The sequence below is a fragment of the Oncorhynchus nerka genome, linkage group LG25 (assembly GCF_034236695.1).
Source record: "Oncorhynchus nerka isolate Pitt River linkage group LG25, Oner_Uvic_2.0, whole genome shotgun sequence".
NCBI lineage: Eukaryota > Metazoa > Chordata > Actinopteri > Salmoniformes > Salmonidae > Oncorhynchus > Oncorhynchus nerka.
In genome coordinates, this window is record NC_088420.1 from 57,034,209 (window position 1) to 57,057,361 (window position 23,153).

At 41.8% G+C, this 23,153-nt stretch overlaps 1 protein-coding gene across 12 annotated transcripts in view; it reads left to right on the plus strand.

Annotated features, from left to right (window-relative positions):
- Positions 1-21,856, plus strand: part of LOC115109713 (CUGBP Elav-like family member 2) — a 73,020-nt gene extending 51,164 nt beyond the window's left edge. For 4 of the 12 annotated variants that reach the window (XM_029634969.2, XM_029634976.2, XM_029634979.2 and 1 more), the window contains exons 5-14: positions 41-175; positions 4,610-4,689; positions 9,654-9,815; positions 10,207-10,270; positions 10,763-10,888; positions 11,247-11,405; positions 11,830-12,006; positions 12,355-12,372; positions 12,869-13,012; positions 14,650-21,856. In XM_029634969.2, the coding sequence (XP_029490829.1) occupies positions 41-175; positions 4,610-4,689; positions 9,654-9,815; positions 10,207-10,270; positions 10,763-10,888; positions 11,247-11,405; positions 11,830-12,006; positions 12,355-12,372; positions 12,869-13,012; positions 14,650-14,777 (1,193 nt within the window). In that variant the 3' untranslated portion in view covers positions 14,778-21,856. The remainder of the gene's footprint in view (positions 1-40; positions 176-4,609; positions 4,690-9,653; positions 9,816-10,206; positions 10,271-10,762; positions 10,889-11,246; positions 11,406-11,829; positions 12,007-12,354; positions 12,373-12,868; positions 13,013-14,649) is intronic. The other 8 variants (XR_003860541.2, XM_029634973.2, XM_029634974.2 and 5 more) reach the window with 8 other exon arrangements.
- The last annotated feature ends 1,297 nt before the right edge of the window (positions 21,857-23,153 follow it).

Sequence of the window (23,153 nt, forward strand, 5' to 3'; positions counted from 1 at the left end):
TTTGCTGTCACTCATTCTTTCCTGTCTTTCTCCATTTCAGCGGTGGAAGACCGAAAGCTCTTCATTGGAATGGTGACAAAGAAATACGGCGAGAACGAGGTCCGAATGATGTTCTCTGCTTTCGGACAGATAGAGGAATGCCGAATTCTCAGAGGACCTGACGGTCTGAGCAGAGGTGGGTTGTGGGTAACGCCGTGTCACTCCGCTCCACGCTCCCGTTATACCAAGTGGTCCTGTGTTAGTGGATCGGTTTGTAAGGGCGTGGCACTAGGAACCAAAGCAAAGGTCTTGGGTTCAATTCCTACAGGGATCATAATGCACATACCAGAAATGTATGTCAAATGTACTGAAAGTCATTTTTAGATAAAACTGCCATCCTGTATATATGATGAAATTTGTTAAGATAGATATTTTTAGTATTTTAACCTCTTCATCTCCCCAATTTCGATCTTGTGTCATTGCTGCAACTACCCAACGGGCTCGGGAGGCGACGGTCGAGTTACGACCGGGCAAACAACATGACCGGGCAAACCGTGCTCCTTAACACCCACCCGCTTAACCCGTAAGCCAGCCGCACCAATGTGTCGGAGGAAACACTGAGCCTGCAGGCACTCGGCCCGTCACAAGGAGTCGCTAGAGCACGATGAGCCAAGTAAAGCCCCCATGGCCAAAACCCGGATGACGCTGGGCCAATTGTGCGCCGCGCCATAGACAGCTGCGCCACTCGGGAGGCCTAGATATATGGTATTTATGGTAGTGGCTTCCTCTTTAAATGTCGCTATATTGCTTCCACCTATCCAATCTTCTCAGATCACAGTAGTGGGTAGGGAATAGGAGCTCGCTTTTGATTTGAAATTTACCACTAGAGTAGTCCTCGACTACACCCGCCGATAAAAGAACACAGACTTGCCTAGTGCCTGCCTTACTACACTGCTCCCAAACCTTTTATTTCCTCCCTTCCCACCCTGCCCCGATAGTCATATCCTATTCACCCAAAGTTCGCCCCCTCTTCGCTCTCTCTTGCCCCCCCCCCCCCCCCAATCCACCCGATATGATTCTCCCCGTGACACACTCACCACCTCCTACATCTCTGCAGCAGAGGGAGGGGGTGCATCAACACTCGCAGCTCTCAACTCCGCCTGTAACAATAGTCCCAGCCATCGCCATGGCAACCCCATGGCTGCTGGTGTTCTAGGCCGGCCTCAGCTGGCAGGCAACACAGGACACGCACAATCAGTACTGCACTGCCCCCACCGTGCTCCACAAAGGATGGAATTATTCCACTGCTCCACCTCTGCCTGCCTCAACTTCTATCTGTGCCGCATAAGACCTCATAAAAGCAAGTGAGACTGACAAATGCAATAATAGTATGGGCGGGCATGAGTTATCGAGTACGAAGCTCGATCTTTAACCAGAGGGGGAAAAAAATACTGTAAAACTATTTGGTGGATGTGCTTTGTAAGCAGCTCGTACAAGTGAAATTTTGTCCCAAATGTTTTATTTTTTATGTTGACTTAAAGATGACGTTAATTTGCTTTGACTCGAAGTGTTCCATTTTGAACATGTGCATTTGCGGGGCGCAACAAAAAAGAAACCAAGCCTTAAGGATCACACAGTTCTTCTCCCTAAATGTCCTTTCCCCCTGTGTCTCATTCACTCAATTGCGTTCCGACCGCTCCCTACACATACGCATGCCGAGCGCGCTCACAAGCTCCTGTTAGGCCTACAGAAGTAAATGCCTATAAAAACGGATCTAACTGATGGGATTCAAAAGCTACATTTCTTACCAAATGACGACAGTTTTATCACAAATTCAAATGGACTGGTAGATTGAAGTAGGAAAATGTGTTCCAACAACCGTTGCTGCAGTTTAGGAAAAATTGTGTCCTGTCTATTTTCCACTTAGGCTACTTTGCGAACTGCTTGTGCCATTTAGATGGTTAGCCTAGGCCTCTCAAACTCCACACTGGATCTCGAAGCCAGGTTCCACTGTGTTTTTTTTTTCATTGTTCCGCTCTAATCAGGGAAGGATTTTTAGACCTGTAACACCAGGTGGGTGCAATTTAATTCAGGTAGAACAGAAAACCAGCGGGCTCCAGACCTCGTAGGGTAAGCGTTGAATAACCCCGGCCCAGGCTATAACCCCTCTAAACATAGACAGGTTCCACACTGTGAATACACAAAAGGCATTAGTTTGATAAAGACAGAGAGCATATTTTCATTAGAATCATTAAGGCTCGGCCTTCTCACCAAACCGATGTCATGGCCGTAATTCATCACCATGCACCATGGAATTGTTAATCCATTTAGACATTTCCAAAGAACAGGCAGAATAAACTAAATTGAACATCTGTATATCGAAAAGAAGACCATTTTTGTTTTGTAACCCTGAAAAAAATTGTCTTTCAACTCGCCAAATTGAGCCCCATTTCAAATAGTCACTATTACAACTTTTTCCATTTGGAAAAAAATGTTTTTAGTCTGTTATTAATTTTTTTTACTATAAAATAGGTGACTTGACTGTGGTAAGGGCTCTGGAAATAAGAGCGTCTTGTCTGCTAAATGAACAAAGCAAGGCTATGCCATTACACAGCCATAAGCTTCTACAAGCTCGCACCACTGCTAAGGTTACTGCCTTTTTGGAGATTGTGTAATATATAACCAGTTGATATTATGATTTCAATAAATTCGCCTGAAATGTCACTTGCTTTTTTATTGACTGAATATACACTACATGATCAAAGGTATGTGGACACCTGCTCGTCAAACATCTCATTCTAAATTATGGGCATTAATATGGAGTGGGTACCCCCTTTGCTGCTATAACATCCTCCACTCTTCTGGGAAGGCTTTCCACTAGATGTTGGAACATTTGCTCCGGGGACTTGCTTCCATTCAGCCACAAGAGCATTAGTGAGGTCGGGCAATGATGTTGGGTGAATAGGCCTAGTTTGCAATCTGCGTTCCAATTCATCCCAAAGGTGTTCGATGGGGTTGAGGTCAGGGCTCTGTGCAGGCCAGTCAAGTTCTTCCATACTGATCTCGACAAATCATTTCTGTTGGGAAAGGGCCTTCCCCAAACTGTTGCCTCAAAGTTGGAAGCACAGAATTGTCTAGAATGTCATTGTATGCTGTAGCGTTAAGATGACCCTTCACTGGTACTAAGTCGCATAGCTCAAACCATGAAAATCAGCCCCAGACCATTATTCCTCCTCCACCAAACTTTACAGTTGGCACTATGCATTGGGGCAGGTAGCGTTCTCCTGGCACCTGCCAAACCCAGATTCGTCTGTCGGACTGCCAGATGGTGAAGCGTGATTCATCACTCCAGTGAACTCATTCCCCTGCTCCAGAGTCCAATGGCAGCAAGCTTTAAACCTCTCCAACCGACGCTTGGCATTGCACATGGGGATTTTATGCTTGTGTGCGGCTGGTTGGCCATGGAAACCCATTTCATGAAGCTCCCGACGAACAGCTGAAGTTGCTTTCAGAAGCAGTTTGGAACTCGTGGTGGGTGTTGCAACCGAGGTCAGATTTTTACACGCTACGCATTTCAGCACTCGGAATTCCCGTTCTGTGAGCTTGTGTGGCCTACCACTTCGCGGCTGAACCGCTGTTGCTCCTAGACATTTCCACTTCACAATAACAGCACTTACAGTTGACCGGGCCAGCTCTAGCAGGGTAAAACGTTTAACAAACTGACTTGTTGGAAAGGTGGCATCCTATGACCGTGCCATGTTGAAAGTCACTGAGCTATTCAGTAAGGCCATTCTACGGCCAATGTTTGCTCGTATACAACTTTCAGCAACGGGTGGCTGAAATAGCTGAATCAACTCATTTGAAGGGGTGTCCACATACTTTCCATATATAGTGTATTTATAAGGGACAATTATGGTTTGTTCTCTGTATTGGATAAATTAGGCATTGTCACACACTTTTTACATAAGCTTATAGATAAATGCGCTCATTTCTTTCCAGTGTTAAAAATATATATATTAGTGTACTCAAGTACAGAAAGAAATCATGCGTGTACTCGAACAGTCAAAATGCCCATCCCTAAGTAAATAGAAGAATATGCAGAGCTCAACTGACAGTGCAGCGGTTCACCCAGTAGTCTCTGTCATCATAGTTGTAGCATGTGTTGCTATGTCATTTTAAAATGAATATTTCTCTTTTTACTAGAAAATTGCCATAATAGCCATTTAGTGTGTGTGTTGTGTGAGAGGAGTGTGTGTTTTCTGTAGTTATCTCAATTACTGTCTCATCCACCCAGTAATCACATCCCCAACTAGCCCAATCCATCCACAGCTTCTCTTGAATGTGGTACAATACGTCAATCAATGTTATGTTACTGTGCTCATGTGGTTGTTGTTGTGACTGTATTGTTATGTTACTTCCATGTGCTAACCAGTGAGAGCGGTTGTTCTTCTGTGTGCTTGGAGTGCCGTTCATTCTATGTTACTGTAATGTGTTATTTGGGATTTCATAACGACGTGTCCCAAAACCTTTTGTCTTGTTTTGTTTCTTCTTTGTCCCTCCCTCCTACCCTCCCTCCTCTTGTCTGTCCCTCCCTTCCTCCTCCTCTTGTTCCCTCTCCCCTCCCTTACAGGCTGTGCGTTTATCACATTTTCTACCAGGGCTCAGGCCGCGAATGCAATCAAAACCATGCATCACTCTCAGACTATGGAGGTACTGTACCCCTTAGCACCTATTTCTCATCTCTCTCCTCTCCCTCTATGCAGTCTGCTGCCTCCTTGTGGTTTAAGTGCGAATTGAGAATTGTATCTCACAAGGAAACACATGTTGGTTGATTTTATAGGTTGTCCCAAATCACACTTTATTCCCTTTATAGTGCACTATTTTGGGCTTTGGACTATAAAAAGAATACGTCATATCACAGAACATTAGTCATACACCAACGCAAAGCATACTTGGCCAATATTACTAGGGTGTTGGAAGACAAAATGAAACTGTAGTTCTGGTGTTATACTTTGTATTCCATGTTATAGAGAAGCATCTCATTTTATAAGGATAGGACTGCAATGCAAATTAGGCACTACGGAAAACATAATTACAGTAATTTCAGCCCCAATAATTTAAAGTAGGCTGGTCCTATTATTAACACATGTTTATGCTTAATGCCTAACTGGGAGTTTGTAACAATTTATGAAATTAGAATAAACTTGTTATACTACTTTATGCAAATTATATACTTCATATGCTAATTCGTCTGTACGGAAGGGAAAATAATACAAGATGTTAAGCCCATTTATTTACATATCTGTATAAAAAAACTATAAAGCCATGCGTTAATTTATGTATTTATTTTCACGCTGTTGGTGGTAGGTGCACTTGATTCGGGCTGCCCTAGCACCGGGAAGGCAAAGTGTTTCCATTTTGAACCATTTCATATGTCTGAAAGTAGAACTCAGCCTACCCGGCAGGTCTACAGAGCAAATCAAGTGCATTTATAGGCCTACCGCTGGCCAATCAGATAGATCAGCTCACCGTGTCTACAAAGTTTGCGCCAGTTTCCTCGAGCCATTGCCGTAAAACGAAGCCTCGAGCGCACCGCAGGTTTTATTTATTTTTAATTGTACTTTTCCCCCTTTTTCCCCCCAATTGGTAGTTAGTCTTGTCCCATTGATGCAACTCCTGTACGGACTCGGGAGAGGCGAAGGTCGAGAGCCATGCGTCCTCCGAAACACAACCCTGCCAAGCCGCACTTCTTCTTGACACATTGCTTGCTTAACCCGGAAGCCGGCCGCACCAATGTGTCGAAGGAAACGCCTTAAAACTGGCAAAAGATATCAGCTTGCAGGCGCCTAGCCCGCCACAAGGAGTCGCTAGAGCGTGATGGGACAAGGACATCCCGGCAGGCCAAACCCTTCCCTAACCCAGATAGCTAGCGCTGGGCCAATTGTGCGCTGCCTCATGGGTCTTCCGGTCACGGCCAGCTGTGACACATCCTGGGAATTGAACCCAGGCTGTAGTGACGCCTCAAGCTCTGCGATGCAGTGACTAGAGACTCAACAAATACTCAAAAACAGCAGTTAGTTTCTGTAAGTTCATGTTTAAGTTGTTATTCAGCACTGCAACACTTTGTTCAACAGTTTTATAAGCTATAAAATGTGCGTTCTCCCTACTTTCACTCACGCTACAACCTGTACTGCAATTGCAATGAAGGAGTATAGCAAAGTGTTCCGATAAGCTTGCAATGTTATTATTAGCAGCTTGTCTTTTTTTAAATAGAGGAATATGTCACTTTCTCTGGTCACAGGAGTAACAACATTAATTGGTGCTTAAGGCAGAAATAATACAGTGCGACTTAAAAAACGTATCTCCCCGGAGAGGAAGGGACTGTGAGTCTGAGAGGCAGCCTCACTGCTGTTACCTCCCTCCCCGCAGACTGACCACCAGATGCAGGCCATCACTCCAGTAAAATATATAAGCAAATTGTTACACTCACTTGGCTGTGCCTCCACAAGTCATATAACAAATCATCTATTTCCAGTATGGTCATATACCTAACATTGTGAAATGTAAATTCTAAATAGTCTGAGAAGAACAACATTGGCAGGGCAATTCAAGCATAGCCAATATGCATTGATAAGGTATTGCGCCTATAGCCTACTGCACAAACCTCATTGCTACAGAACTGTTTTTAATAGGTTAATGTTGCATAAACGTATGTTTTTTTTTAAAGCAGTGTTTTAATATATATATTCAGCAAAAACCAAAACGTCTCTCACTGTCAAATGCGTTTATTTTCAGCAAACTTAACGTGTAAATATTTATATAAACATAAGATTCAACAACTGAGACATAAACTGAACAAGTTCCACAGACATGTGACTAACAGACCTGGAATAATGTGTCCCCGAAAAAAATCAAAAGTAACAGTCAGTATCTGGTGTGGCCACCAGCTGCATTAAGTACTGCAGTGCATCTCCTCTTCATGGACTGCACCAGATTTACCAGTTCTTGCTGTGAGATGTTAAGCCACTCTTCCACCAAGGCACCTGCAAGTTCCCGGACATTTCTGGGGGGAATGGCCCTAGCCCTCACCCTCCGATCCAACAGGTCCCAGACGTGCTCAATGGGATTGAGATCCGGGATCTTCGCTGGCCATGGCAGAACACTGACATTCCTGTCTTGCAGGAAGTCACGCACAGAACGAGAACAATTTTCCCACCTGAGATGTGTTTTCATCTCATTTTGTTGTTGAGATAAAGGGTACATAAAAATAGATTTTGCAGTTAAATTCCCATGAACCGAATAAAAAATGTACTTAATAAATTGGTTCCCAGCACATTTTTAACTCTACCGATGGTTTTCTCACAAAATAATTATCGTTATATAGCAGTATGCCCATTCTGTTATTGGCAAGTGCGCTCAAGCCAGCTCGCGGGTATAGCCTACATAAGATTATTATGGCCAAAAGAGCAAGATTTATTTTAAATTTGTTAAACGGCAGCCAAGCATCGATCATCATGTCGCCAGTGTAAGACCCTCAATATTTATTGGAGAGGAGCATCAAGCTAATCCCATTGCACTTTCGCCAGCCTGTGAAGTTCAGCATAACTTATTTCATCTGTAGCCTAATAAACTGCATGCTTTCCCGACGAGTCGTAGAGGAAGGACCACACAACTTGTCATCGCGTGACTCCCAAGTTTACGTTTGTATGGTGGTTGTTATATAAATATTTGTAATGGGAAGCATAGAATTAGCTCACATACAACTGATATACCGCTTCTAAAACTTGCTTTCAATGATTGACAGATCTAGAACTCACATTTCTATGTGAATTTAGTCGGGTCGCCCAAGAAGTTACATATTGGAGCTTTAAGAGGGCACACATGGAGAGAAACCATATTTTTGAATCTATATTTTAGCAGAAGCCGAATGAATCAATAATATCCCACTAATTTATTTACACCATTTTATTTATTTGTGACGTGCCAGTTGCAAAGCGGCAACGCGCCAGGCAATGTGTTAAACCTAGCATTACAAAGTATTTACCCATATTGTTTAGCCTACATAGTAAAGCATAGAGACTACTATATTCAATATACATTAACTGAGATATAGTCCTATATTAGAGCAACTGTATAACCTCTTGCATTACAAAGTGTTTATTTACCCATGCTTAACCTGCATAGTAAATCATTACGCTGCTCATTATACTGAATGGACTTGAACAAAACAGAGATAAAGGCTACAGTATAAGAGCAACTGTCTTAGTGGGTCCTTTCAAAACGTTGTAGATCAGGGAACCTAGGTTCTCCACTACCGTTTAGGCGTCAACTGAGATGCACTGTAGGCATGCGTGTACTGTATAAGAGTAACTGTCCCACTAAGCCCCTTCAAAACTGGGCTGGTATTCCCGTTGAATCAGTTCAGTGCTCAGGAACTGGAGCAAGAGTGATGTGACTGCTAACAGGTCAGAGGCTCCTTAGGGAAGCAGCCAACCGATCCCTAATTAGGAACCACAGAATAAAACTAGCTCAGCTCTGGGCCTCGGAATTTAGAACTAGGTCCCAGTAGTGATGGCACCATTTTAGGGTTGCAATTGGAGACATTTCCAGAAATCCCTGTTGGAGTATTCCTTTTCTGCTCCTCCTGAATCCGGGTATCCTCCGATGGCGATTTCTGGAGATTTGGGGAAAGTTTCTGGGAATTTTGCAACCCTACTACACCCTTTACAGTCAGTACTGTATCCCCCTGATGCTATGGGAGGTGCTACTAGTATATTAGTCTTTACTGTATCCCCCTGATGCTATGGGAGGTGCTACTAGTGTATTAGTCTTTACTGTATCCCCCTGATGTTATGGGAGGTGCTACTAGTGTATTATTCTTTACTGTATCCCCCTGATGCTATGGGAGGTGCTACTAGTGTATTAGTCTTTACTGTATCCCCCTGATGCTACGGGAGGTGCTACTAGTGTATTAGTCTTTACTGTATCCCCCTGATGCTCTGGGAGGTGCTACTAGTGTAGAAAGTAATTCCCTGTCAAGCCTGGTCCCTTTGTCTGGCTCTCTCTAATTCACAACATTGATACCACATGTCTACGTTTGGTCTGTCCAGTGATATGTCAATATCTGGCTTGTCTGTTTGTTACAGCGCTATCCTATGTATGTGTTTTGTAGCTAAATGTCTTATCTCGTTATGTCTTGACTTGGCATACACGTCCTTCCTTGTTTGACTCTCTGTTTATATGTTTCTGTTATGTCCCTCCCATCTGTCTTTGTTGTGTGTGTGTGTGTTTTGCGTTGACTCTCCTCAGCCTCAGTCCCTCCCAACCGACCCCGCCCCAATCCTCCTTTTGAGCCATACCCTCCAGTGTTATAAAGTGTAACTGGCTGTCTTGTTTCTGTCTAAACATGATCCCTTCCTGGTTCTGTCTGTGGAATGTAGCCTGGCTTAGTCGTGCATGACAATGTTCTAATTGTTTATTTCCTATTTTGAATGCAACACTTAAAGAAATACATTCCCCAGATTACCACAGGGCATAGTATACCCTCCACGATAGTTCTTCCTGGAAAATCCCATGGATTTGACTGTTGTGATAGTGTCTGTGTTTCTGATAGTGTGTGTGTGTGTGTGAACTTGACTTGGTGAAATCTAACTCTCGCTCCTCCCCCACTACAGGGCTGCTCCTCTCCCATGGTGTGTAAGTTTGCGGACACTCAGAGGGACAAAGAGCAGCGGCGCCTGCAGCAGCAGATGGCCCAACAGATGCAGCAGCTCAACAGCGCCTCCACCTGGGGAAACCTGGCAGGGCTGGGAGGCCTCACCCCACAGTACTTGGCAGTAAGTACACCTTAATACACCATAGTACGCCACAGTAACCTGGCAGGGCTGGGAGGCCTCACAGTACAGTACCTGGCAGTAAATTGAAACCATTGACATACATATTCATAAATATAGGCTACATGCATGTTTATCATTGTTGGGAAAGCATGACATTCTGAGAAGTCATACTTTTCCTCAGGTCCTTGTCACCTCCTATCTGTCTCTACATTGGAGGAGAAGTTCCTCTCCTTTTTCTCAAAACACATTTGAGAAGGGCCCTACCCGCGGACCTTCAATGAGTTTTGAAAAAGACGAGAGAGGACGTGGGGAATCAAGGAAAGACAAAAATTATTGGGAATGAGCACAAGTCTACTTTACTCTGTTCTAGAACTCTCTCTTTCTTTTACAGTTGCTCCAACAGGCGACATCTACCAGTAACCAGAGTAATTTTGGTGGCATGCAGAGGCTAGGAGGTGAGTCACTCATTTTTTTCCCGGTCCCTGTTCCCGTCCTCCACAACTCAAACCCACTCTGATAAACATACAACTGTTCATGTAAATAACCTTCTGTCACGATGCTTTACTCCCACATAGTTTCACAACCACTAAAATCGCATTACCGTTGAATAAGATTGGAACATTAATCACAGTAGCTATTCTAGGAGATACAAGTCTGCTGGGGACAAATTTATAGGGGTGAAAATCAAGAACCGGTGCAGTGCCTCAAGGCAGGGTGCCAGGGCCACTTCTTTTCCTGTTATATGTCAATGCTATGAAGTCTTCTTGTTTTTGCCATTTCTTTCTGTATGCGAATGATTCCGCTCTTCTGGTCTCCCATAAGAACAGCTAATGCAGCTCCATTTCCCCCTCTTGGTTGTCATTGCAAATAAGCATCTGCTCTTAATTGACATACTTGAATAAATAAAGTTGAAATAAAACAACCTCTCTCTCACTCACCTCTTCCAGGTGTGAACCAGCTGCAGCTGCAGAACCTGGCAACGTTAGCTGCTGCTGCCTCTGTAGCCCAGAACTCAGGCGGCGGCTCCAACGCCCTGTCAGCCAACGGAGCTCTAGGTAATCTCTATAACTCAGGTAACTATAGCCCAGTGTCTCTCTATAGTCCAGGTAATCTAGCAGTCTGAGGCCAATGTTAGTTTCTCCCTTCATTTTTCGCTCTATAAAAAATGTACTGCTCACAAAAAAATATACGGCGCTTAATCTTATGACACAGATTTAACATAGTCCTGAACTAAAAACTTTTTGATGGAGATTCCCCATTGAACTTGCTTTTTAGTCCAGGATTAAGATTCTGTGTCCCCAAAGAAAGACACCTACGAGTGCACCTGCGTCGTATTCAATTGCTTGGCCTGCTCTATCTACTCCACTATACCACATCTTTGCTAGGCTTAAACGACACCTAATAGTAACATCTGACCCCTCTCCTCCCCAGCAGCAGGCCAGACTGCAGGCTCCAGCGCTGGTGCAGCCATGAACACCCTGGCCTCTCTGGGCCTGACCCAGGGCCTCGGCGGGGGCCTGACAGGGACCTCCATGGGTCTCAACAACCTCAACGCCCTCACTGGGGGTGTCAGCGGTGAGTACTCCAACCGTGAGTACTGCCCTAAAAACAATGACTTCACTACCTTTTCTTCAACCTTTTTTGTTTTTTGGCCATTCAAATCATACCTTAATTAATTGTGTTGATGAAGCCGCTGTGTTCTGTTGATGTTCAGGCTTCTTTACTGTATGGTTGCCCACGTTCATGATTGTCAAATGTTGGAGTAAGGGCTGGTTTTACGCACACATTGCCTGGTTTGGACTGAAAAGAATGCTTGGGAGAATATCCATTGAAATAGCTATTTAGTATAGGACTAGACTAGTGTCATTTTAATCCCAAGTGTATGCCAGTCTGTATGGTAGAGAGAACTTTAGGTGTCGAGGCCTTTCTTCTGGCTGTTGTATCCAGTTGCATGGATGTAATCTGTATTTTTGAATTGTCAAAATAAATGATATCTTTACGTCTACTGTGTTAGGAATGGCGGCTATGAACGGAGGACTGGGGGCCTCGATGGCGAACGGCTCGGGGGCGAGTTCCATGGACGCACTGACTCAGGCCTATTCAGGGATGCAGCAGTACACGGCCTCCGCCCTGCCTTCCCTCTACAGCCAGTCCCTACTGCAGGGAGCAGCCGGCGGGAGCCAGAAGGAGGGTGAGTCTCAGTCCACACACCAGTTAGGCTGCAAATGTTGTCTTGTTAACTTACATTGATTGTGATATATAGTTGCCTTACCTAGCTACCTTAAGTGGAATGCATTGACTGTAAGTCTGCTAAATTACCAAAAATGTCATGCAAATATCAATGTTTTGGCCATGTGTGTCTCAACTAGTTTCTTGTAAGCCCAAATGGGCTTTGCAAGTAAACGATGTATGACATTGAAAGAAAATAATCGACTAAACATAGGGCGCAGTGTCATATGTTTACTTAGTACCAGTATCTCTCTTTCTCAAAAAACAAATCTAAAACTCCATCCTCTCCTCTCCTTCATTGCTCCTTCAGCTGGGAGCCAGAGGGAGGGTGAGTCTCAGTCCACACACTAACCACAATGTGTGGTCAGGTAGTATTGGTTTTCTTTCAAATACTTTCAGCATTTGCTTGAGCTTGCCACTAGTGGGAATAAGATGAGTTGCCCCGGCCTGGAAGCTGATCTTGGGTCAGTTTCGCAGTGGTTAGGATTGTGGGAGGGGAGAAGCTGATCCTAGATCTGCACCTAAGGGGAACTTCAGGGCCCTCAAGTGCCAGATTGGAAGGCTTTGGTGCTCTTGGGACTATTCCATTGGTTCCAGGCGAGCTCAATCAAGCACAGATTGAGTATTGGAAAGATTTCCAATACAATTTTGAACCCAGGTCAGTCTGCTGGCCACAGCTGTGCGTCATGCCACATGATTATGTTTCTTGATCTGTTGATCTGTCTATCTGTCTCCTCTCTACCTCTCCTTTTCTCCTCTCCACCCCTCTCTCTCCTCCCCTGCGATCCTCTCCCCTCTTGCTCTTTCTGCTTTCTCTCCCTCAGGTCCTGAGGGAGCCAACCTGTTCATTTACCACCTGCCCCAGGAGTTTGGAGACCAGGATGTCCTGCAGATGTTCATGCCTTTTGGAAGTGTCGTCTCTGCCAAAGTCTTCATCGACAAACAGACCAATCTGAGCAAGTGCTTCGGTATGTAGTCTGCTGCCTCCAAACATGAGAAATAACTGGCTCAATGGCCGCTGGGGTAGAAAGCAGGATCATTAACCAGCTACAGTGCATTCGAAAAGTATTCAGACCCCTTGACTTTTTCCACATTTCGTTACATTACAGCCTTATTCTAAAATGTATTAAATCGTTTTTTCCCCTCATCAATCTACACACAATATCTCATAATGACAAAGAAAAACTGGTTTTTAGACATTTTTGCTAATTTGAAATAAAATTTAAAAAACATAAAAAATTCAACTACATTTACGTAAGTATTCAGAACTTTTACTCAGTACTTTTTTGAAGGACGTTTGGCAGTGGCATTTTTTTTTACATCCTCAAGTCTTCTTGGGTATGACGCTACAAGCTTGGCACACCTGTATTTGGGGAGTTTCTCCCATTCTTCTCTGCAGATCCTGTCAAGCTCTTGTCAGGTTGGATCGGGAGTGTCCCTGCACAGCTATTTTCAGGTCTCTCCAGAGATGTTAGATTGGGCTCTGTCTGGGCCACTCAAGGACATTCAGAGTCCCGGAGCCACTCCTGTGTTGACTTTTGGCTGTGTGCTTAGGGTCTTTGTCCTGTTGGAAGGTGAACCTTCGCCACAGTCTGAGGTCCTGAGCTCTCTGGAGCAGGGGAGTTCCATCTTGGGTTCATCAGACCAGAGAATCTTGTTTCTCATGGTCAGAGTCTTTAGGTGCATTTTGGCAAACTCCAAGCGGACTGTCATGTGCCTTTTACTGAGTTGTGGCTTCAGTCTGGCCACTCTACCATATACGCCTGATTGGTGGAGTGCTGCAGAGATGGTTGTCCTTCTGGAAGGTTCTCCCATCCCCACAGAGGACCTCTGGAGCTCTGTCAGAGTGACCATCGGGTTCTTGGTCACCTCCCTGACCAAGGCCCTTCTCCCCTGATTGCTCAGTTTGGCCAGGTGGCCAACTCTAGGAAGTCTTGGTGGTTCCAATCTTGTTCCATTTAAGAATGATAGAGGCCACTGTGTTCTTGGAGACATTCAATGCTGCAGATTTTTTTTGGGTACCCTTCCCCAAATCTGTGCCTCGACACAATCCTGTCTCGGAGCTCTACGGACAATTATTTCGACCTCATGGCTTGGTAGAAACATCTCAAGGAAGATCAATGGAAACAGGATGCATCGGAGCTCCATTTCGAGTCTCATAGCAAAGGGTCTGAATAGTTATGTAAATAAGGTATTTTTTTTATACATTTGCAACATTTCTAAACCTGTTTTTCGCTTTGTTATTATGGGGTATTGATGAGGAGAAAATACTATTTAATCGATTTTAGAATAAGGCTTAGCTTAACAAAATGTGGAAAAGGCAAGGGGTCTGAATACTTTCTGGATGCACTGTACATTTTGATAAACAGTCATCGCTTGATTTTCTTTATTAAATATGCGTTGTTGGTTGTCAAACCAATTATACCATTCCGATTTGATGTCCGTATTTCTGGAAAAGATTAGGGTTATTTAGGACTGTTATCTGTTGAACTCATTGATCACAGCCCCCTTGTATCTCATGGAAATCTCTGAAGACTTGTTTTTTTGCCTCATTGGTTTGAGTTTGGTATGTCACTAGCCCTAATTTCCTTCCTCCATTCCTCAGGGTTTGTCAGCTACGACAATCCAGTGTCGGCACAGGCCGCCATCCAGGCCATGAACGGCTTCCAGATCGGCATGAAGAGGCTCAAGGTGCAGCTGAAGCGCTCTAAGAACGACAGCAAACCCTACTGATCTTACCCAGGGCAGGGGCCATTTTCCCCAGGCTCTATGTTAGCATTACACGGGTAAGTCTAAGTCTACCCAACCCACGACTAAAGCCAAGGCCATCTGATCACCACAGCAGAGACTTAATTAATAGGGTGGCAGGTAGCCTAGAGGTTAGAGCGTTGGGCCAGTAACCGAAAGGTCGCTGGTTCGAATACCTAAGCCGACAATGTCACAAATCTGCCGATGTGCCCGTGAGCAAGGCACTTAACCCTAATTGGCCCCAGGGGCGCCTTACTACTATCGTGGGTGTCATTCAGACTCACTCCACTGGGGTCTTGTTATCTTAAACCGGTTATGTTCTTTACATGTCTATTATTACTGCATCCATTCCTTTTACAGTTTCATCATGTAATTTTTAAGAGTGGTATAAAGTGTGTTAATTTATATGATTATTTATAGCTATCACTAGAGCCAGTGTTCAAAAGGGTATTTTGTGTTGTGATATATAAGAGGGAACACCAGATTTGATTATTTCTGTACCATTTCATTATATCTACTTACTAGGTTTAAAATAGACGGGTTGACTAAGGATCAGACTATCAGAGCTCTTGGGCTTCAGTCTGTTGCATTGATCTGTTACCTCTTAATATGTGAAGCTCTTTCACTTTTTCTCTCTGCTTCCATCATTCATTCTTTTTCTTTCTTAAAACCAAGCAATGTCAAGCTGCTGGGGCTACCTCTGCTCACTTCTTTTCATAATTAACTTCTTCCAATCATTCCATCCATCCATGTCTCTCCTGAAGGGACTGACTGGTTAGAGATGCATCACTTTGAGTGCCAAGTGTATGTGCATGTCTGACTGTCTAACATACGTCTAGTGATGTCATTTCCTAATCTGATGATGTCATTTCCTGTATCAAACTGTATTGTTTTGTGTGTGTGTGGGGAAACATCCCCAATTGTCATTATGTTATATGTGGTGGTTGGCATTGTTTGTCGTTGTTGGTGCCTCATGTTTGAAAGGTTATTGTGCTGTGGCTAACTTCTTTCTCCCTCTCTGTCTCTCTCTCTCTCTCTCGCTCTCTCTACCTCTCTCCTTTCGTGTTTTTTCTTCCCTTTTTTAGAAAAAATCTCCATGCCTGTTTGCTCATCGTTAGCCTAGCATGTCCTCATGGTGTTGAAAGCCAACCCAAAACTCCTCCTCTTCCTCCTGGCTACTCCTCATCATCCTCCCACCATTGTTGTCTCTGATGTCTCGCTAAAGCTCGCCTGACCAATAGGCTACCTGACCACACCCCCCCCACTGACCTTTGACATATGAAATTTGATCATAGCTCAACCTGATTGGTTGTATCCAAAATGGCACCCTGTATAGTGCACTACTTCTGACCAAAGCCTTTTTGATCAGTGCTAGGTGCTGCACTATATAGGGAATAGGCTGCCATTTTGGATAAGTCCAATTTCTTTCGCATGTAACTTCATTTTTCTCTAGTTTTTCTGTATAAATGTAATGGGAGGGAAGGGAGGGAGGACAAGCAAAATCAATGTGAAATCTTACCTGCGCTTATTTCATTTAAGAGACTATTTAGCAAATGCAGAAAAAAACATTGTTTTAAAAGCCTGTGGGATAGTTTATTCTTTTTTAATTTTGTAATTTGCTTGTTTTTATGTTGTTTCTTTTAACCTCTTCTCTCGGTCTAAAGTTCACTTGAAAGTTTTAATACAGGGACTAGCACGGCACAGTGCTACTTTGTGCCATTTAGCAATATGCTGGCTTCTGAAACAACATACTATAAGGTTGTGTCTGAAATGACACCCTATTCCCTATTTAGTGCACTGATTTTTATTTGCCGCCAGGGCTCTAGTCAAAAGTGTAGTGCACTATGTAGGGAATAGGGTGCCATTTCGGCTGCACACTAAGACCACTCGACTAGCAAAACAATTTTCAAAACAAGTCTGATTATCAACCGGAATTCCCCTCAGTGCGTTGTTATGGCTTTTCACATTTAATATTCAAGAAGGCATTGTAAAGATTTTCAATTTTCTCGCTAAGGCTGTTGGTGACTTGGTTTTCATTAATGAAAATATAACAGTTTATTTACCTATTTAGCTTTATTCTTTATTCCCAAAAATATTTACGGCACAATTAAAAGGTAGATTTGCTATGACTACCTACATGAACTTTTTAGAACCGATTCACAAATAGACAATCTGTGGTTTAAATGCACACTTAGATTACCTATATTTTATACCATTGAATCTATAGAAGTTTAGGTTAACTTTGGGGTTATTTTGTAGATTATGTTGTAATGTCATCTGCTAGGGTCTAAGTGTTTCAAGTTTTTAAAGAGGATTAAAAAAACAACTGTTTGCTCGATCAACACAACCTTTCGAAAAAATAAATGTCATTACGAGTGGTGATGTAATTCCTACTTATTTACATGTACAGTGCCTTCAGAAAGTTCTCATATCCCTTGACTTATTCCACATTCTGTTCTGAATTCACAATGGATGACTAGATTTTTTCCCCTCACTCATCTACACACAATGTACCGTACCATAAGATGACTGTGAAAAACATGGTTTCAGAAATGTTGGCACAAATTATTGACAAACTAAATACAAAAATATATCATTTAAGTAAGTATTCACACCCGATTCAATACTTTGTAGAAGCACCTTTGGCAGCGATTACAGCTGTGAGTCTTTCTGGGTAATTGTGTCCGCGTGCTTCCCAGCTGAAACAGTTCGGTGGAGTTTGAATATATTATGACAAAATTTTGTGACGTTTTTATTCGTTTGGACTTCTGTGCTGATTTTTTTGGTGATTGGTCAACATTAGGGATTCTTTAATAAAGTCTTTGTCATGCAACAAGAGACGACTCGTTTTCATGCAAATGTTTTAATTGACAAATACTGCACGAAACAACTTAATGTAAAATTGCCCCGACTAAGATAAATCTTCATCAAAATGAATGACAGATTTCTTGAGTTAGATTAATTCTTACTGAGGAAGTGTATATTGGCTACGGCGTCTCAAAATGGTCCAACCGTACTATTTCCTCTTCTTTTTTCAAAGGAAGGTCATTTAACCAGGCTAGCCGAGTTTGGCTAGGTGCCAGCTTAACTGAAGCATGCACTCTCTTCTTGGTAAGCAACTCCAGTGTAGATTTGGCCTTGTGTGTGAGGTTGAAAGGTGAATTCATCGGCCAGTGTCTGGTGGAAAGCAGACTGAAGCAGGTTACCCTCTAGGATTTAGCCTGTGTTTAGCACCATTCTGTCTTTTTTTTATCCTGAAAAACTCATGTCCTTAACGATTTGCTTTGCCAATTCTTTTTCAGTATTCATTTAGTGCCTTGTTGAAAACATTATGCAGGTTTTGGAATATTATTTTTCTGTACAGGCTTCCTTTTCACTCTTTCAATTAGTAGGTTAGTATTGTTGCGTAACTACAGTTTTCTCCTATCACAACCATTAAAATTTAACTGTTTTAAAGTCACCATTGGCCTCATGGGGAAATCCCTGAGCGGTTTCCTTCCTCTCCGGCAACTGAGTTGTGGTGTCTGGGTGTATTGATATACCATACTATGTGTAATTAATAACTTCACCATGCTCAAAAGGATATTCAATGTCTATTTTTTTTGCCCCATCTACCAATAGGTGCCCTTCTTTGCAAGGCATTGGAAAATCTCCCTGGTCTTTGTGCTGAATCTGTGTTTATACTTCACTGCTCAATTGAGGGACCTTACAGATAATTGTATGTGTGGGGTACAGAGAGAGTGTTAAACACTTTTGCACACTGAGCGGGTCCATGCAACTTATTTTATGAACTTATTTATGCTTGCCATAACAAAAGGGTTGAATACTCAGATTTATATATTTTTTAATTAATTTGTCAATTTGGAATAACGTCCGCGTCCACTTTGACATTATGGGGTATTTTGGGTAGGCCATGGACCAAGATAATCTATATTTAATCCATTTTGAAATTCAAGCTGTAACAAAACAAAATGTGGGAAAAGTCAAGGGGTGTGAATACTTTCTGAAGTCACTGTATTGTCAGAATTCCTTTATGGATTATTAGCTTTTTTGGACACATCAGATAATAGATTGTCATTGTGTCATCTTGGGGAGTATATAGACTGAATTTGTTTTTTCCTACTTTAAAAAAAAGAGAACGATTAAAACTTGGTGTTAAATTCTTACTTAAGGTACTTGAGAATTTTTGGTGAATTTCTTCTTGATGAGAATTTATTTGATAAATGGATGTTTGAGTTTTTGTTTAGTGTAGATGCCTTGTATTGAACACAGAAGACAGATGATCCTTTTTTGTTTTTAAAGTGCCCATGTGTCAAACTCACACACACAGTATTTTAACTTCTTACAATATGTGACGGTGCCCATTTTCTCACACACACTTTGTTTTGTGACCGTAAAAACACTCGGAGCCCCTGAACGTGAGCGAGAATTTTTATTTGGTCACTCACACACACACACACAGAATTTCTTTGTTGGTGATAAGATATTAGTTTATCACACATTAAAAAAAACTTTTCTATTCAAAACTTACGCACAGTATCTATGTGTTAACACTGCTCGACTCACCCCCACCAAAACAGTGTTGGTTTACAAAAGCATTCCATGTTTCAGCATAGGGGTGATAATGGACTAGCCTACTTTCTGTCAGTTGAACTGCGAAGCTGATGGGTCAGCTCAAATCATTTACATCCAGCCCCCCAAAGATAGGTTCCCCAAAAAGAAAAAGGTGTACCGGGGTCGTATTCACTAGGCACAAAACAGAATCAAGCATGGGAGACTATCTGAACTTGCCCAATAAGATCTGCCTGTTTTCATTTTCCGGTTTGCTACGGTTTGCCCTATTGACTACGACCCAAATGGTTCTAAACAAGGGTTGTCAACTCAGGGTCCTGTGTGTTTGAGATTCAGCTCTGTGTGGAAGATGCAAGCACTGCGTAAGGTGTCTTTCGCAACAGATTTGGGATTAACAAGACACAAAATGCACAATTGTTGCCATTTTAAACACTTTAATTTATTTTTTTAAATCACCACAGATGGCATCAGTTTTAGCTTGGGAGTTCTAGCAGCAATTGTTGAGAGGAGTTTGGAGTTTTGTTTGTTGAATGGGAGTAGTTTGTCAGTTATTAGCAGACATATTAGGGGAAATGTTCACTTTTTTGCTAATCTTTTTGTCTTTGAAGCATGGGTTGGTGGCACTTCCCAGAACTACCAAGGTACTACTAATAAAAAAATATTTTGCGTTCAATATGATGGAGCATGTGCTTTTTGCAGTGTGTTTTTATATCCAAATGCAATACAATAATCAAAGTGCCATATTATATGTCTAGAAACTGCCTACACAGATACTATTAGGCCTTGGTTGTTATTATTAGAGATTGCTGAAGTTAGGTAACGCTCTTTTATTTTTTATTTTGGCATGGTTGTTATTATATTGATACCAGTGTGTCATTAAGGCTAAATCACCCTCTGTTTTTTTCCCACTTTGTGTCAAGTTATTGGTTCTAATGTGATGTGTGAATTTTAACACTTTGGCAAGTACTTTTTTAAAATTATTATACAAGAAACAACCCTAAACTTTTTAAGACAAATCCCCTTGTTGGTGAGTGACAGAGTTGAGTACTTTACGGTACAGTCAGAGACGATGTATATTATGAATGCTTGTTATTTGGCAAAATGGTAGTGGTTGTATATTGATTTATTGATTATAATAGAAATAAAATAAATATCATTTTTTGCATCAACCAAAACCTGGGAAGTGTGCCATATTATAAACATTGATTTGTCTTTATGACAGTTTTCTAAAAAATAATTTAGTATGTAGGCTACAACAAACTGATAACCAATGCTAGTTAATATTGAATTGATTATAGCAGGTAGTTAGTTCTAAAACTATTGTAAAAAGAAGTGTTACTGAAAATGTTGAAATATAAGCACAATATAAAATCACACATGGGTCAGGGTATAGGAACTTGAGACTCACTTCGGGGGCTTCCGTCACAACCACCATTTTTGGGTGTGCGTTCCAAATTGCACCCTACTCCCTACATAGTGCACTAATTTTGACCAGGGCAGATAGGGAATAGGGTCCCATATTGGATGTAGTCTCAGTATTTCTGTCAGTGCTCACTGCTCTCTCATACTCTGAAGTGCTATTTGACAAAGGTATGTGGTAGCTTTGCGTCTCTTAGATATTGTCTTGGTCAACAATCTATCTGTCCTCGTTCTGTACCATTTTTATTGTCTGATTAATAATTGATATGAATTATTTGTTCATGTTCTTCTCCACATAAATGATTTGATAGATGTTTGTGTTGTCTTGAGAAAAACCAAAGTCGCGGTGCATCTTGATGTTATCTGATCTGTAAAGCATTATTACAGTAGTGATTTTCTGTTTTAATTAACAAACTTTTTTAAAACTTGGGTGGGATTTGAAAATAACAAAATTACAAAAACAGGCTCTTTCCAATTTCTACAATACTGGTTGTTCATATGTATTTTGTACCAGTGAAGCTTTTTTATATTGGAAATAATTAAAGAAAAAAATCTATATTGGAAAAAAATGTCTGGCCTCTCTATAAGGCCTCGCCTTGAATGTGGGTCCTGAGTTAGGCTTCTTGGTGGTTGTCAATGAGAACAGTTTTGGTAGTATGTTTTATTTCTTAAAATAACCTTAATTTTGATTTCATCAACTTGCTCTCTACATGTTCCTCACTTTGTTATTCACTTTTTTGGGGTGGGGGGGGCGGGGGTCTAAAATTGTGGTAAGTTTCATGTTAGTAGTATTGTGCTCTGTCCACATGGTTATTATAAATGACCATCTGGATTGATTATAGGCAACTTGTGTGGATGGATAAATAAATGTATTAGTTTAATAGAAAGTTAATTATTTGTTGTTTTAGTTCTGGGCTTTTTGCTTTTTACCTGTGTCGTTAGATTTTTCTGTTTTTACCATAGAATGAGTGGTGTGTAGTTGGAAAGCCAAGTCGATGTTTTATTTGGTAAATGTTTGTTCATGTGTGGTGTTTCTTTGCCTCTGTCTCCAAAATTAAACCATTTTCCCCTAATATTGAATGTGTCTTTGTCTGTTGTGTAGTCCCAGTACCTGTCCAGTGTTGTGAAGACATTTACAAACTCCCCAGTGTCTGTCTCCCTAACTTGTTTCTTTCCATTGTCGTTCTCTTCGCTTATTTATTTTCTTTCAAGCAATCAATAGCTGATATAATTTGAGGTTATTGGTATATTGATTTTCTAATATACAATAGCCTAATTGCATACCATGGATTTGGGGGTTGTAAATTGAAAGAAGCTGCTGTAGTTTATGGATGAAAGGTTTACTAGTATATTAATTGTCTAATATACAGAAGCCTGTATACACATTAGTGTTTTGCAGGTTATGAGTGTGTGATTATTGTTGTGTTTTGATCAAAAGAAGCACCACCGGTAGCGTAAGAACATTGCAGGTCCAGATTTGGGACCGGTTCTGAGGATGCCACCAAATTTCTTGGTGTCAAGATGTTTACTAACAACTGAACTGCAAGAACATCAGTGTAAGTACTACAGCTGAAGTCCCCTTTGCCACACTATTGAAAACGGTTATTGTGTTTATACATCACTGGGGTCTGCTTAGAAAGACTGAGGCAAAATAAGCTGCAGTGGCACCATCTAGTGCTCACTAGTGTAACTACATTTCATATACATACAGTTATTCATTGATGCAAGAATCATAACGACATGCTACTGAATAAGAGGGACAGTTGATCTGTTATCACGTAGAAAACCCAGACACTCATTGTTTTTCATAATTATAAAAAGTAGCGTTTCTAATTACTTGACGTATCAATGCGTTTTTAGTGCATTTTTGAGGGGGTAGGCCTATAATTATCGTCAGGCTTTTAGAACAGATCATCACATGCAAAACTGAAACTACCTCAAACCTGAGTAATTTGAGGTAGTTTCAAAACATTTTCGTTCTGGTTAAATGTATAACCAATACACTTTTCCCATACATTTCAATCATAAAAAGGGAATTACTGGCCAAATATCTGTGTTTCTACTGTGGTCCTATTACTGCAATATGTGCTTGCGTCTAAGCGCATGTCAGTGACTGCTTGTGAAAGTGGCCTTTGGGCAAAATGGGAGGGTTTAGAAGACGTGCATGACGGAGAAGACGTGTTGCGCATAATCTAGATGGTAAATCATAAGTGATCAGCACGAACGTGAAAGTTATACACTACACTCTACAGACTACAAATGCCCCATGATATATTCAACATGAAGCTATCGAGCCACATGTGGGATTCGATTAATGCCATGGGCCTATACCCCGGGTGAACCTGGTTAGCATTGATTGCATTGGTTTTG